This window comes from Aotus nancymaae, unplaced genomic scaffold, assembly GCF_030222135.1.
Source record: "Aotus nancymaae isolate 86718 unplaced genomic scaffold, 86718_ANA_hifiasm-v0.15.2.pri h1tg000010l, whole genome shotgun sequence".
Taxonomy (NCBI): domain Eukaryota; kingdom Metazoa; phylum Chordata; class Mammalia; order Primates; family Aotidae; genus Aotus; species Aotus nancymaae.
Genome location: NW_026988421.1, coordinates 39,158,445 through 39,174,689, shown reverse-complemented (window position 1 = coordinate 39,174,689; position 16,245 = coordinate 39,158,445). Strand labels below are relative to the sequence as shown.

The following is a 16,245-nucleotide window of genomic DNA, read 5'->3' as shown; positions in this document are numbered from 1 at the left end:
AGGTCTTTGTTTACTTGAGGGTTCCACTGGTACTTGAGATTTGTTATCAGAGCTACCCTCTCATGTTGTAGCTTCCATGGTTTGTCCTCTGCCCCTACTGGCAGTACCAAGGGACTAGACTAGAATAAGCAACTATTAAGGAGCCCAGGGGAGGAGGAGAGGCAGCATGGCAGCTGAAAGTCCCATGTTTAGATACTTACAATCTGCATATGCATCACGCAGGAAAGTTGCCCTTTTGCAGCATTCCTTATCATTACTGTTATTTTATTTTTTTAAATTTTTTATTGCATTTTAGGTTTTGGGGTACATGTGAAGAACATGCAAGATTGTTGCATAGGTGCATACGTGGCAGTGTGATTTGCTGCCTTCCTCCCCTTCACCTATATCTGTCATTTCTCCCCATGCTATCTCTCCCCAACTCCCCACCCCCCGCTATCCCTCCCCTATTTCCCCCCAACAGACCACTATTATTTTTTTAACCAGACAAATGTTTTAGTTTTTTGACTTGTTTTTATTTTGTGTATGTGTGCATTCTTTTAAATTGGGGTGGGAGAGATGGGATGGTTGCTGAAGAGGTCAGAGGAGAAACCACAGAACATTTTATTGCAAACTATGCTGCCTCTCCAGACAAAAAGCACAGATTTCCTTACTAAGGTTGTAGTTCTCTCCCATTCCAAGTCCATTCTGGCAACCCCACCTCCACATCCATCCTCAGGTACTGCTCTATAGCATGTTTGTGACCCCTTCGTTCATTGCTAACATATGTCCTCCTCAAATCTGCCTTCAAGCTTCTTTCCTTCAGAAATACTGATTAACCTCACTTGTGATTGGTCACCAGTCACATTTAAGCCCCCTGAACTTGTTACTCTTTTAAAACATATTTAAAATCGTTTCAGACACAAAATAGGAAAATACCAAGTCATTTGTTTACGTTGTGGTGTGTATACGGTAATATCTTCTATTGCATATCTTAAACACACTAGAAATAGTGTGATTTTTCACATATTGTTCTGTTTAGTTTTTGAAATGAAAGATATGAAGGGTAAAGAGTAATCCTACTGCCATGAAGTCATTTGACCTCACTTCTTTTCTCTTACTCATTGTGATTGCTGTGACTGATGAAGTTAATCCCAGCTTGGACATTGGCCTATATGATTTTGCAAAATGGTTCTTTAAAGGACTATAAGAATGTGGTCACTTAAAGCTGTTTCAGAAAATGTATTGCTCCTACTGTGATATTAGAAATGGCAATTTTTAAACTTGTGTCAAAATTTGACTATAAAATAGATAGTTTTTAAAGCTGCCTTGGTCTACTGCTTGATGCATTTTAAATTTGAAATGAATTTTTGAACACCTGTATGACTGCAGGAACAGTGGTTAAGTTTGTTGTTTTTCCACTTAGTCATCTATCACTTTAGTAAGACACTAATGCCTATCAGTTGGAGAAAAAGCAAATGCTTTGCACTGACAGTCTCCCCTACCCTCTATTATTGTCATTTTTTAAAGCCGTCACTGCTCTGGCTTCTAAAATGCACGTTTTTGAATGGTTTTTGCAGTCAGTGATCTCTTGCAGATCTCAAAGTCCACTAGAAAGAGTATTGGGTTTTTTGTTTGTTTTGAACCTTGCAAACAGTAATGGTTCTTTACCACTCACCCTCCTCCTCCCCTCACTCTCCACAACGTTCTCGTTTGCTTATAGTTGTCAACGACCATGATCTCTGGACCCACGGCTACAGTAACAAGTTTGTTAGTGATTTTCAAATAAGGTGCAAATCAAGGGATGGCTTTGTCCCCACTTCGGCGCAGGTGGGACAGACCCAGCTGAGACAAATTCTCAGGGTGAGTCACTCTCATCACTGACCGTTGCTTTTAAACCTGCCAGGAAAAATATGCCAGTCATTGTTATGATGAAAACAACCGAAGGGGTGGGTGGTGAGGATAAGAAGAACCGAGATAATATTTGGCCAGAGCTACGTGTAGCACAGGAGCCAGGGCGGCAGCTGCACCTGCGAGGAGCGCGGGCAGCGGGCGCGACCTCCGGGCGTGGTGGTGGGCGTGGCCGGGCGGCGGGGGCGTGGCCGGGCGGCGGGGCGGGCGGTGCAGACTGTTGTAAGGGGGTGGAGTTGCCCTTGGAGGCGGCACCGGACCTGGGCCCCGAGGCCCGCCGCGCCCTATCGGGCCTGAGCCGAGTGGCCCCACGCAACCGGCGCGCTCCCGCCTGCAGGGGGAGAGCGGACTGGGTGCGGGGACCGGCCAGGCCGCGGCGGGTGCTGTTTCTCTTTCACTTTCCTTCACTCTGAGGCCGGCGCGCTGGCGGGCGAGAAGCGGTGGTGGTGGCGACCGCTGGGTAGGTACCAGGCGGGCTAGGGAGCGGTCGGGACGCCAGGCTCCCCGCCCAAGTTTGCGCCTTAGGCGGGAGCGATACTTCCAGACACCTGCCCCGGCCGGCCCCGCCTGGAGCCTGGAAGACCCTTCGGGTGCAGGGGGCGACTGGCCGGGGCGAGGACTTCGGAGCCGTTCCTTGGTCGGCGGGGAGAGGGGCAGGCTGCCGACGCCGGCCCCGGGAAAGGCAGCTTGTTCTCCCTGGCCTGAGCAGCGCGCCCGCGGGGCCTGGGCCCGCGCACCTGCCGGGCCGGCGCGGCGGTCCTGGGACCGCACTGGGCTGTGTCGCTGGGTCCTGTCGGAGAATGCAGAAAAGTTCCCCCCTCGCCCCCGCCCGGTCATTGCAAATTCTTGCTTCCCTTAACTGTCTTGGTCACAGGACTCTGTGCCTTAGGATCTTAGCACCACCTCAGGTCGGGACCGTGCATTTCCTCTTCCAAAGGACTTTCTCTTACTTTGGAGCTTCATGGCAAACCTGTGGGAAAGGCAAGGCAGTTAATCCCAATTTATAGAGGAGAAAGCTGAGACCTAGGCACAGATAAGAAACTCTTTGCTGAAGGTCATACAGGGCTAAGGGCCAGAACCCTGATCCCCTGTCTGTTAATTATACTTGCTTTCTGTTACATCCACGAATACAAATTTCCCAAGAGGATAGGATAATTACACGCAGAGCCTATTCCCTGCACATTGGCAGTGGGTATGCGTTGATGGAATGCCTTTTACCTTTCCGATTGCTTTATATTTAGCCAATGAGTTAATAGCTAAGATAGGGGAAAGTTCCTGTTTATAGAATGCACTTAGGAAAATAAACACCTTTCATATTGTGTTTTCTGAAAGGATACGTATTTTACAGTTAAAATACCTGAGACAGGAAAGTAACGTTACCCAGGTTATAAATCTAAATGTGACTAGTTTCTTTTGGAGAGTTTTTGGTCTAATAAAGAAGGTAAAGAATGAATGTAACTATAAATCAAAATGTAACAGGAAAGAAGTAAGCATTAAAAACTAGGGAAAGATTGCACTGAGGATAGCATTGGAGAAAGGTTTGGGGGATAGGTAGACTGCAGACAGAGGAGAGAAAGGGCTTGTTGATAGAGTGCATAGAACTTGCAGAGGGGACGGTGGGAGAGGAGTGATCCCTTCAGGTTGAAGAGAGTTTTTGAAGGGTATATTAAGGTTAACCTGAAGAAGGTCTTACGTGACAGAATGAGAAACATTTTTTCTGTTTGTAAAGAGGAGACACATTCGTTAATAAGAAGACCCAAGTGCCACAGAATAAAATGTGCCTGGTAGCAGAATATACGATGGACTGCAGGTGTAGAGGTGATACACAAGTAGAGCAGCCGAGCATGGAATGGCAGAGGACATCAACTTGATTTGACTCGTAACTGGATGTAGGGTTCAAAATGGAAATGGGGAACATTTTGATAGGATAATGACTTGTTTTTAATCTTCTAACTTGTATTGGCAGGGACTCCTAATAGAGCAGTCAAGCAGATAGTTAAAATGCATTAGTGAAGAGGTAAAGATGTCAAACTGGCGTTACTAGCTTTGGGTGTCTTTAGTATAGAGGTGATAGTTGAGGTTCCGGGACTGGATGAATCTGTCATTCTGAATTAAATTATAGCAGATTTGCAAGTTAATGGTACAGTGAAGCATATATTCTATTCACCTATTCACCCAATTGGGAATATGCAACACTTGCTGTTAATAGAATGACATTAATACATTATGAGGAATTTGATACCTCTTTCTCTCATCTTTTCGAAATGATTTTGGAAACAGACATGGGAAAGCGGAACCACCAAAAGGAGTGATGGTCAACGATCTCATGATAAATCTGAATGCTAGTTCTCATGCCTCAGGACGTCCTACTGGGAACGCCACACCAGCTCCTGGGATCAGACTTTCATCTACTTAGGACCCCTCTTTGCCCGAACTACTAAAGCCAGTCTTAGCTAGCCACGAATGGCTACCCAAAGGAAACACTTGGTGAAAGATTTTAATCCTTACATTACCTGCTATATCTGTAAAGGGTATCTGATCAAGCCAACCACAGTGACGGAATGCCTCCATACATGTAAGTAATCTTTTAGGTTATTATACCTGTCAAAGGTTATATGTACATTTGTTCTATTAAAATTGCCATGTTTTGTTTTTATCTATGTTGTAACTTTTAAGAAATGAGTATTCTAAGAATTATTTTAACTTTGAATTCATTTTCAGAATATTTGTAATTGGGATGCCAGTGGCATGAAATTCTGCTTGTGTTATTTGAATCTCCATAGTTGACTTTTATCACATTGTAAAATGATCTAAAAATCATAAGCATATTGTCAGTTATGGTTCTTTAAGTGAACTATTTCAGGTTTTTTTAAAAAAAATACTCAAGGAATTAATCTCAGAGATTCTTTTAGGATATTCAGACTCTAATTCCCTTGTTCTCAAAGTGTGATTCCTAGACTAGTGGCACCAGTGTCATCACAAGTTCTAGGAACTTGTTAGAAATGCAGATTATCAGGTCCTACTCTAGACTTAATGAATTGGAGACTCTGAGAGTGGGCCCAGCAATGTGTGTTTTAACAAGCCCTTCAGGTGATTTTGAAGCATGCTCAAGTTTGAGAATCACTGTTCTAATAGTATCATACCTGTGAAACTCCTAGCAAATTTTATTCTCAACTGTCCCATTGGAAGAGGAAGAGACATATTTTATTGTTCACTTATGCCAAGATTACACATACTTTTTGTGTTTCTGCCAGCATGATTTCATTTTTTATTTCAGTGAAAATAATTCCAGTAAGTTCTAGTTTAATGCCTAGTATGTGCACCAAAATAGATACATACTTGATTTCATCTTAGCTTTACAGTGGCCTGGGAGCAGTTTGGAGTGGATGTAGTGGGAGAGAAAAGGTATAGAGATTATCTTTGTTTTATAAATGTGGAAACTAACAGTTAAGTAACTTGTCTAGTCTCATAGCTATTGAGTAGTAGACCTATATTCAACTCCAAAACCCATGCTCTTTAATATACCATGATACCTTTTTTTTTTCTCTTTTTTGGTAAGCTTTCAGCTATTCTTGCTCTGCTGAACTGACATAGTGTTATACCAGTAGTTTTAAATGGATGCTATATAGAATAATCTGGCAGTGATTGAAATGGCAAATTTTATGTTACATTTATTTTACCACAGTAAAAAATAGAATCATTTGGGCAGCTATCTAAGCATACACATGCTCAGGACCCTGCCTGGGGAGATACAGTGGGTCTTGTGATAAGGTCTGGGCATGTGTATTTTGGAAAAGCTTCCCAAGTGATGCTGATGTATACTTCTTTGAGATATTACTGGCACATGCTATTCAATTAGCAATTAACCATGAACTATCTTGTATTATTAGTTTGCTGTTGCCCTGTATTGTTATTTAATTTAAATAGTTAATAACTTATCATCGAACAGACATTTATTGAGTACTTTCTGTGTGTCAGGCACTGTGCTGGGGCACACAGGATGCAGTAGGGCACAAAATGGTAAAAATGTCTCTGCTCAAGAAGTATAATTCTAATAGGAAAACTAATAAAAAATATATGCCATGTTAGTGATAAGTGGTATGAAAAGGAACAAAGCACGATTGTAGAGAGGAGACATGGGGTTACTTTATAGTGTGTCAGCCTCTTTGATGTGATGACATTTGAACAGAAACCTGAAGGGACTGAAGGAATCTGTGGCTATATGGGAATGTAAAGGGAAAATCAAGTACAGAGGCCTTGAGATGGAAATACACTTGGACAGTTCAAGGAACAGCAAATCAGTTAGAAGTCTATTACTGTAGGAAAGCTAAAAGATTATAGGGCCTTCAACCAAGGTTATAAGATATGAAATGGAGGTGGTAAAGGGTGGTTGTATTATGGACATACTTTGAAGGAAGAACCAATTGGCTACTCTAGCATGGGGACTTTATCTTCTACTTCCCTGTTTCCCATTGCACCTAGCATGGAACCTGGACCCAGTCCACAGTGTGTTTTGTTTTGCTTTGAACATTTATACGTCGTTCTTAATTTTTTGATTCATCCAGCAAAAACTGCCAATTCTGGATGATGAGAAGAAAGCACAGACTCTCTAATTTCTATCTATATGCCACAAATTTTATATATGTCCTTTGGAAGAAAATTTTCTTTTGGTCATAATGAAATCCGAATTTAAATGTAACTTTTTTAAAAAAAGGAAAACAAAAGATTATAGAAGTATACACAATTAGCTTATAAGCAAAGCGTTTTTTTATTTTAATGTTCTCAACAGCACTTGAAGCCTAAAGGGGTAAATTAAATGACAGTTTAACTGCACATGTCATCCGGGCCTGAAAGATCTTTTGGTGGCCATCAGCCCCTTTACTGAGAGAGAATGAACATGTTAGAAATGTGATTTAAATACAATGGTAAGTCCCAAATGTGGACATCATCATTAACAGAGAACACAGAAAGTAGAGTAAATGATGGAGTCGGGTACTCCACCGTGTGTCTGAGATCTGAGGATTCTGGTAGCACTAATCTTTATGTACTCTCAGGTCCTTTGATTTCAATATTGTTTGTTTGTATTTATATTGAAGCTTATAGGTAAAAACTATCCCACTTGCAAAGTATTCTCTTGTTAGAAATATTTATATACAAATAAATACAAGTATATGTTTGTACAAATAAGGGAATACTTTGCAAGTGGGATAGTTTTTTCCTATAGGCCTCAATATAAATACGAAAGTTTTCTCATATATAATGTAGGATAGATACAGTTGTTCTGTGATTTGGGATGGTTATAAAATCAAATGACCAAATGGGAAAGGCAGAAAGTGAGAAATGTTAAGTGGCATTGTAGTACCCCGTAATATTTTAGATCTTGACTTAGACATATATAAAGGATATTTTATTTACTTTGTACAAAGTCTACAATTTTATGATGCTTTAAAGATTGAGTTAAGTAAATAATGAGTAAATACCAGTTTTTATGGAGATGCATAAGAAAATACAAAGATTTTTGTCTTACTATTCAAGTGTGAAATACATAAATGAAGCTTTATTATTTGTGTGCAAAACCAGACATCAAACCTGCCCTTCTGGACTGTCTGGTCAAGTGAAGAAAGAGCAATCAAGTTAAGAAATATATGAAAAAAAAAATGCTGTTAAGTGCAATGAGGAATGACATAGGGTGATATAATAGCAGATATGTATCAGGATATTGGAGCAGAATGAAATGCTGAAGAAACTTGTGTTTTGTGAAATTCCTAAAGCTACAAATCATATGTCATCTCAAACAGATAGTAGCCCTTGAGTAGTGGTGCAGAGGACTACATATGGGTGGGAAGCAGGGATCATTAATAGCTCTCTCTGTTTTGATATGGATAAATGAAGTTACTTCAGTCTTCTTTCAGATGACTATGCAAGTGCATTTCAACTCCTTCTTCACCCTCAAACCAGATAGGTTGGTTCTCCCCCATTCTCTCAGAAATTTTGATGCCAGCACTGCTGGGCTGCCCTTTAGATGTAGAAACAAGGGCCCAAAAGGTGAGCTCATCAAAAGGAAATAGGAGGTAGAAGTGGTAGGGCAGCCCAGAGTCCTGGCAGGAGATGCAAAAAAAAAAAAAAAAAAAAAAAAGCACAATAAAAACCACATCTTTTAAATAGACTCTTTTCATCTACTAATACCACTTCCCTTCAGTAGGCCAAGGACATTTGATAGATAAAATTTTTAAATGAGTTAAAATCTTCAAACACAAAGGAGTTTTAGCTTTAAATGATCACTTAATAACTAGATGAACTAAATCCGCATGAGCCATGGTTTACATGTCTGTGAGATAATTTTAATAGCCAGCAAACCAAAGGAAATAAACACATTTGCACAAATAATTATTTAATTATTCAAACAGTAATTACATATCAGGCACTTTGCTGGCCACTGGGGGTAGAGTGGTAAATAAGATAAATATGAAATATATACTCTATTGAGCAAACTTATACACCAAGAAGAAATTTCTAACACATGTATTTAGATGTTTTATTTTTTTTCCTGTGTGAACTCATCTACTCTGAGACTTCAGCTACCTATGTTGAGGCCTCTCAAATCTTTGTTTTTGGCTTACACTTTTCTTCTTAGCTGCAGAATCCTACTGGATGTCCACTTGGATGTCCTGAAGCCACCTGAAATGCAGCATATCTACGAATGATCAAATGGGATGCCAGCACTCAGTTATCCAAGCAAGAAATATGCTGCATGCTTGACTGTCTTTATCCTTACTAACAAAACTGGGCAAAGTCCTGCTGGTCCCTCTCTTTAATATTTCTCAAATCTCTCCCTTCAGTTTCATCCCTCTGTTACTGTTTTCATTCAGGTTCTTTCTACATTTCACCAAAGGCACAGCAGCGCATTCTTAACTGTGCCCAAGTGGTAATAATTAAAAACAGCTTACTGTCTTCATCATTATCATTCTTAACCTACCTTACAATTTCCTAAAGTTATCCTGTTGCCCTCAGGATAAATTAAAGCTACTTAGTGGTGACCGGTTTCTGCCTACCACTTCCTCTCCTACCACCTGACACTCACACATGCAAATACTTGGTTCAGCTGTTTGCTCTCCTTGGTATGAATGCCACCTCCACCCAGCTAGCAGTTACCCATCCTTTAAAACTCATCCCCCCTAAGGTGTGCCCTACCACATGCAGATTTGGGTTAAGTGTCTTAATAAAAGCTTAAATGAATAAACGCTTGGCTAGTAAGTTATTTTATTGTGTATTTTTCCTTTCAAAGATTCAAATGCAGTGATAGGTAACTTGAAAGGCATATAGCCAGTGTTGGTTAGGAATTACAAATTTAGTAAAACTGTCTCCTAGAATCTACATAGGCATCTTTGGGATCTTAGATAGGGAGAGGGAGAAACTCTGAACTAGGGGCTAGAAATTGATGGCCCTAGAGTAAGGGATATTCTGTCTCTTTCACCAGGTGACACTGGTGAAAAGAGAAACTTTAAAATTGCTTAGAATTTATCTGCTGGGTGTGGTATAGATTGTTGATTTAAAATGAAAGATTTTTTACTTAAACTAAGGACAAAGGAGCTTTGTTCCAGCAGCTCAATTGTGACCAATACAGTGTATTCGTTCTTAACCCTTTTGTAATCAGAGGCCCCTGTAAGAATTTAGTGATTGTTTCCTCAGAAAAAGAAAAAAAAAAAAGATGTTTGTAGACATAGAGTTCTGTGGTACAAAAAAGGAAAGCTTTCTTTTCTCTTTCTGTTCTTCAGAGATTATGGCAGTAATCCCTAACCTAAGAACAAATTCTTTGCAAAAACATTGTTATCCTTAGTTTTTAACTTCTACAAAGAAGGATTAATTGATAATATAGTTGATGTGATAAGAGACTCTGAGATTTTATGTGGTAATATACAAGAAGGAATAACTTAATCATAAGATGGCAAAGTTTACCAACCATTTATTGTTTTTGAACAAATATAAATACACACGTACTTAAGGTACAGAGAACTCATGATGCTTTGATATTCAGTTTTTAAAAATCTTACACTGCATACACATACGACTCAAAGTGCAGTCTCTGAATTAGCTGCATCTACCATCAGCAGCATCACCTCGGAACTTATTAGATAGAAATGCAAATTTTGGGGCTTCACTATAGACTTACTGAATCAGAATCTCTGGAGAAAAGGCCAGAAATCTGTAATAACAAACCCTGCAGGTGATTCTCTGGTATGCTAACGTTTAAGAAGCACTGCTCTAGACCAGACATTTGTAATACTAGCATCCCTTAAAGTAGGCAGTTTGTACTTTTAATCATAGAGTTGTTAAAATAAATGCTAATAAAGGAATGAAACATTAGCTGTTGTTTATTGAATGTTTGTTATATGGGGTATCATGAGATTTTCATTCATTGTTTTATTTAACTCAACCGAGAACCATTCTAGTTAAGTGGCATTATTTAAACATCAACAAATGTTCATTAAGTTTTACATGTGCCAGTCATTATTATTCTAGCCCCTGCAACACAGCAATAAATAGAATACACAATAGTCTGTGCCCTTCTAGAACTTAACGTTCTAATAGGAGAGACAGACAATAAGCAAGTAAAGTGGAATTTCAGGTGCTGTACGTGACAAATGCTCTGAGTTAAAAACAGAAAGGTCTTTCTTGGGAGTTCCCATCTGAGCAGAGACTAAAATAATAGAAAGGAGCAATCTTTGAAAAGGTTTAGGGAATCATATTTCAGATTCTTATTCCAGAGATAAGACTGAGGAAGATTAAATAACACAGCCAGTAAGGGCTAGAGCCGGATTCTGAATCCTGAATATCTGACTCAGGTACATGTATATAACATATGTTATTACATTTTCCTAATTTTATTTTTTCTTTCTGCTTAGCTTTATTTTCTAAAATTTCTTTAAGCAACACACTAATTTAAAATTATAGTTTAAATTATTATAAAATAAACCTCTTCTATGTTTTCATGACTATGTAACTGTTATGTACCCGATACTGATCTGAATTTATTTTTCTGAATAAGTAGCCATTTTAATGAAAAAACGTATGCTTTGAACTTTGCAATAATGTATTCTTAATAAGAATAAAAAACATGTTTTGGAATAAAAATCAAAGACCAAAATAGAAGTTATATTTATAGTCTCATTAGGTGCAGATATGATGCTTTAAGATATACTAAAAATGAGGTCATTGGTATACTGATGTTACAAATTTCAAACATTATTTTGGCAGAAACTAGTCATTCATGAAAGTGATTATAGTGTTCATTTTGATGACTTTTTTTAAATAAGAAAGAATAATTATAGGTCTTAATCTCAGTGTCATCTATTAGTAATAATGTTAAAGAATTATGTGTATAGTTCTTTTAGCTTTTAAAACTGCATTAGATAGGAAGGAATGTTTAAACAGTTGAGCAAGTGTCACAGTGGACATAATGCACAAAACCAAGGGATAACAAGTAAAAAAGTGAAATCTTCTATATTGACTTCTGAGAATATATCTTGATCAGAATGGGTTGGAACTGATATCAGTGTTGGGTTAAGAAAAATTATGTAACCTAAAATACAAAAGTATTCGTGGTTAGAAATCACAGTTAGTATACAGGTATGTTTAAGAGTCTAGCACAAGGGTTCAATATAAGCATTATAAACAATTAGCCTAACTTCGTAAAAAAGAGAAAGATAATTTTCATTTGGATACTCTGAAGACTTCACAACTACCAATGTTTTATACATACTGGTTTTTACCAGTATTACATCAAAAATTTTAAAACCAGTGAGCAAAGATATATTTTCTCAGAATATATATGTATTCATATATACATGTATTAATATATAATGTCAGAACCATTGACATTCAATTAACAGAAAATGTCAGTGTTATATTTTAGTTTATATTGAATTAACTTATTATTTACTTAGAAACAGGGTCTCACTCTGTTACCCAGGCTGGAGTGCAGTGGCAAGATCTTGGCTCACTGCAACCTTCCCACCCTCCACAGGCTCAAGCAATCTTCCTGTCTCAGCCTTCTGAGTAGCTGGGTCACAAGTATGCACCACTATGCCCAACTAGTTTTTTTTTAGAGATGGGGTTTTGCCATGTTGCCCAGGCTGATCTTGAACTCCTGGGCTCAAGTGATCACCTGCCTTGACCTCCCAAAGTGCTGGGATTATAGGCATGAGCCACTGTGCCCAGCCTATTTATTTATTTTAGAGATAGGGTCTCACCATGTTTCCCAGGCTGGTCTTGAACTCCTTGACTCAAGCAGTCCTACTACCTCAGCCTCCCATAGTTCTGGGATTACAGGCACAAGTTACCAGTGCCTGGCCTAACTTACTTTAATTGTCAAAAAAAATTACTAGTAAACCCAGAATCTCCTCCCTTCCTTTAGTTGAAAATGTAAGCTTCTTTCTGACTTGACTGCAATAGTAACATGGGTAGGGTCTACAATTTTGGCTCCCTTTAAGTATTCGTAACCATTGTGTTCTCATTTATATTATAAATCACTACTGAGCACTTTGTCTTCCAGATACAATTCTAGACACTTGAGACTCTTCAAGCAACCCTAGTAGGCAATGAACAAATCATAGTGTATATTATATTAGGTGATGACTACTGTAGAAAAGGGGAAAGTCAAGCTGAATAAAGGAAATTGGCCAATGAAGTGTTACAATTTTAAGTAGTCATGTTCAGGGTAGGCCTCATTAAGAGAGTGACATTTGAACAAAGACCAGGTAAAGGAGTTAGCCAATCAAATATCTGCGGGGAGACGTGTTTCAGGTAGAGGGAATAGCAAGATTAAAGACTCTAAAGCAGGAGTGTGACTGACGTGTTGAGAAATGACCTGAGGCCCATATGGCTGGACAGCAGTGAGTGAAGGAACGTTGAGACATGATGGGGGTGGGCAAAGCCCCAGGCACATGGTACAGTTCTTGTAGAGCTATCTTAAGGATTTTACTTTTACTCTGAGAGAAAAAGAATCACTCAGACTATGACGTTGACAGCAGACCTGTTAGGAGGCCACTGCAGTAATCCAGGCACAAGATGGTAATGGCTTGCATCAGGGTCATGGTAAAACGTGATCTGAATCTTAATAGATTTTGAAGATAGATTCATACTTGCTAATGAATTGTATGTGGGTCATGAAAAGAAAAAGGAATGTAAGCTACTAGGTGCTCAAATGGAGATGTTCATTTGGGAGCTTGACTTACGACTCCTGGAATGATCAGTATATGCATCATTATTTAAACAATGAAAGTTTGAAGGGAGGACCAAAGACTGAGCCCTGGGGCACCACTGTGGCATTTACCTATCAGGAAGAAAAGGAGGAATCAATGAGATAGGAGGACAGTGGGAAGAGTGGGTCCTGGAAGGCAAAGTAAACACCCAGTGTTGAGGTGAGATCAACTGTGTTAAGTGGGTTGAGTAAGATGGGGTTGAGAACAGATTTAGCAGTACATAGGTCATGGTGGTCTTTTCAAGAGCAGTTTCAATGGAGTGGTAGGAGCAAAAGTTTGGATAATGTCAGCAGATGGAAAATTTTTTATTTTCTGATTTTGAATATTGTACTATTAATATATGTGTTTAATCTTAATAAAGTAAAGGTGAAAAAGGAATGGGAAGAGAGAAATTAAAGAGAGTAAGTGCCAGTATCTTAAGGAGTTTTACTGCAAAGGAGAGCAAAGAAGTAGCTGATAAGGGAAGTAGGGAACAGATGTGGTTTTGGGGGTTCTTCTTGAGCTGGGGAAATATGTTTAAATGTCATTAAGAATCTTTAATAGATGGCAAAAGATGTAAGTGAAAGGGGAAAATTACTGGATCAGTGTTCTCAGGTCATAATAACAGGATCTGGCTTATAGAGCAGAAGATGGCGTTAGATACATACATGAAAGTTCTGGAAACAGGCAAGAACACAAAGAATAGATGCTAGTAGGTGAATAGGTATGGTGGTGCACGTTCTCTTTGTTCCAGTTACTTTTATTTCCTATTGTTTTCAGTAAAATAGAAAGTGAGCTCCTCAGTGGAGAGTGAGGATGGCAGAGGATATGTTGGGGGTTTGAAGAGACAGGAGAAGGTGTGAAATACAGGCAAGAGCGTAATGGACTTGGGACATTGAGTATGACAGCCTGGCAGACGAAGGATTCACGTGAGATTCATGGTCATGAATTTAAGGTGAGAGGCCAGTCAGCATGGTTGCATGTTTTCCTTCCACAAAGTTCCACTGTAATTGTGTAAAGGCAGAGTACATAGAGAGTTAGATTTAGCCAGGATTAGAGTTTAATTGAGCAAGTATGACCAAAGAAGAAAGGAGAAGGGTAGTCGAAGTATAAAAGAGTGATGCTATCAAGGTTATGTGTGAGGAATTGATTATTTTGATTGATCATGGAATTTATATTGATAAGAAAGAATGGGGCCATCATGGCACTCACTGAGCTACCAGCCTCTATGATCTTGGGTCCCACTTGACTCTATAAGCCAGCCTACAGAGGTAGAGTAAACTTTCCCGCCTTCTTAGACCATTTAAGGTCTTCTGGTTTGCTCAGTCTAACTAGACCATGCTTAAATCCCCAGACTCTGTCCTAACCCTGTTCAAGCAAGGTGTGCTTTGCTGCTTGTTCCTTTGTCTTAGCAAAAAAAAAAAAAAAAAAAAAAGAATAAAGTGTTCTACTCAGTAGAAGATAGTTCTGTCCTTAGGGTTCTCTGTGAAATTGGAACTCATGTAGAGGCCTTTGAAAGAAATATGCCAATATATGGCACATTATATGAGATAGATAGATATATGTATATCATATATAACATAAGAGAAAAATTAGTTCATTATACAAATAAGAAGATACTGTTACATGGAAGCAAATTAAAGCTATTCTGGAATTTTTTTAAATTAGTGTTTCACGTGTAAAAATAGGTATCAAAAGCAGGAAACTGATGTTCTTCTCTTTGCACATGACCAGAGTTTACTTATAAAACTGTTAGCAGATAAGAGTTTTCAAGACAAAAATATATATAAAATGAGCATTATCAAGAAATGTGTATGAAGATTGTAAATTGCTTAAGGAAGGAAGAAAAAAAATATGCATTTAAATCCACAGATAAAACCAACACATCCAAAAGATTTTAACAAAGGAAGTCACCCTTGGTCAGTTTTAATAAACAGAGCATTACTAATGAATGAAGACACTTAAAGACATGAGAGAAAAGATTATTATTGTTTTATCATCAATTATACCAGAATTAGCACTCAAGAGCAGAAATTTGTGTATTTTGACATCAAAGCTGAGAAGCTCTCTCTCTATGATACATAAGAGACCTAGGTGGACCACACATACATCTAAGATAGCAATGACAAATGACCTTGTATCTTTTATGTAGACGGCCTCAAAAAATTGAAAATAGGAAATAGGATAGCTCAGAGCTGTTATATGCAAAGTAATTGGCTAGAGGAAGAACAAGATAGCTTCTAGACCGAAGACTATACTGGAATTTAATTTATGTTAAAATTAAACATAAAACCAAGGAAAGAATGCATAATAGAAAAGCATTGGTCAATCTTGGACACACATCTCACCCCACCCCAGTTAAAGAAGTATCCTTCATACAAAGATAGGCCCTTCCTATTCAGGTGAAGCAGTGTATCTTAAACATCATACTTGAGTTGCAAGACTATCACTAGGGTAGAAATGGTGGCAGGGAATTAATACCAGTGAATGAGAGATACTTCAAGTTCCATCAGTACTATATCTGTTATTTATGATTAGTGCATCAAACTCATCATAGTCTGATGTTATTCAATTTTCTGATGCTGATTCTCCTTATTTTATACACATCCAATAATCTAATTTATGGTAAAGCTCACATTTATTGAATATTTACAAGTTACCAGATACTATAAACCAGTAAACTTTACATATATTATCTCCTTTAAGCCTCACAAGAACCCTGTGAGATAGGTACCTTTGTTATCTCCCTTGTACACAGAGGCACAAAGTAAGTAGTTTGCCTAATGACAGAACTGGGATTCAGATATAAGCAGTCTGCCTCAAGATTATCTGGAACACTATGCTGTACTGTCTTTGTTTTTCATGTAGATCTGCATTATAGGGAGAGAGTACATTGATCACAAATTCTTTAATTATTTTTTGTGCTGTCATAGTGATTTCTTAATGGTGATAATAAAGTGACTTCTAGTGATGGTTTAGCAGAGAGCCAAATCCTGGAATGGGCAGCCTAACAATGGTACTAGTCAGTAAGATTTTTGTGATTACCTTCTGATCTCCCTTGGCCAATGGTTCCCAGTTATCTTTTGGCTGCATCAGTGAGAGGGTTTTGCAGAGTTAT

At 38.6% G+C, this 16,245-nt stretch overlaps 1 protein-coding gene across 5 annotated transcripts in view; it reads left to right on the top strand.

The window, feature by feature from the left end:
• Positions 1-16,245, top strand: part of PCGF5 (polycomb group ring finger 5) — a 120,904-nt gene that overhangs the window by 53,793 nt on the left and 50,866 nt on the right. For 2 of the 5 annotated variants that reach the window (XM_021669053.2, XM_021669054.2), the window contains exon 2: positions 4,168-4,462. In XM_021669053.2, coding sequence (XP_021524728.1) covers positions 4,351-4,462 — 112 coding nt within the window. In that variant the 5' untranslated portion in view covers positions 4,168-4,350. Of the gene's footprint in view, positions 1-1,674; positions 1,840-2,174; positions 2,348-4,167; positions 4,463-16,245 lie in introns of those variants that run through there. The other 3 variants (XM_012454762.2, XM_012454761.2, XM_012454764.2) reach the window with 3 other exon arrangements.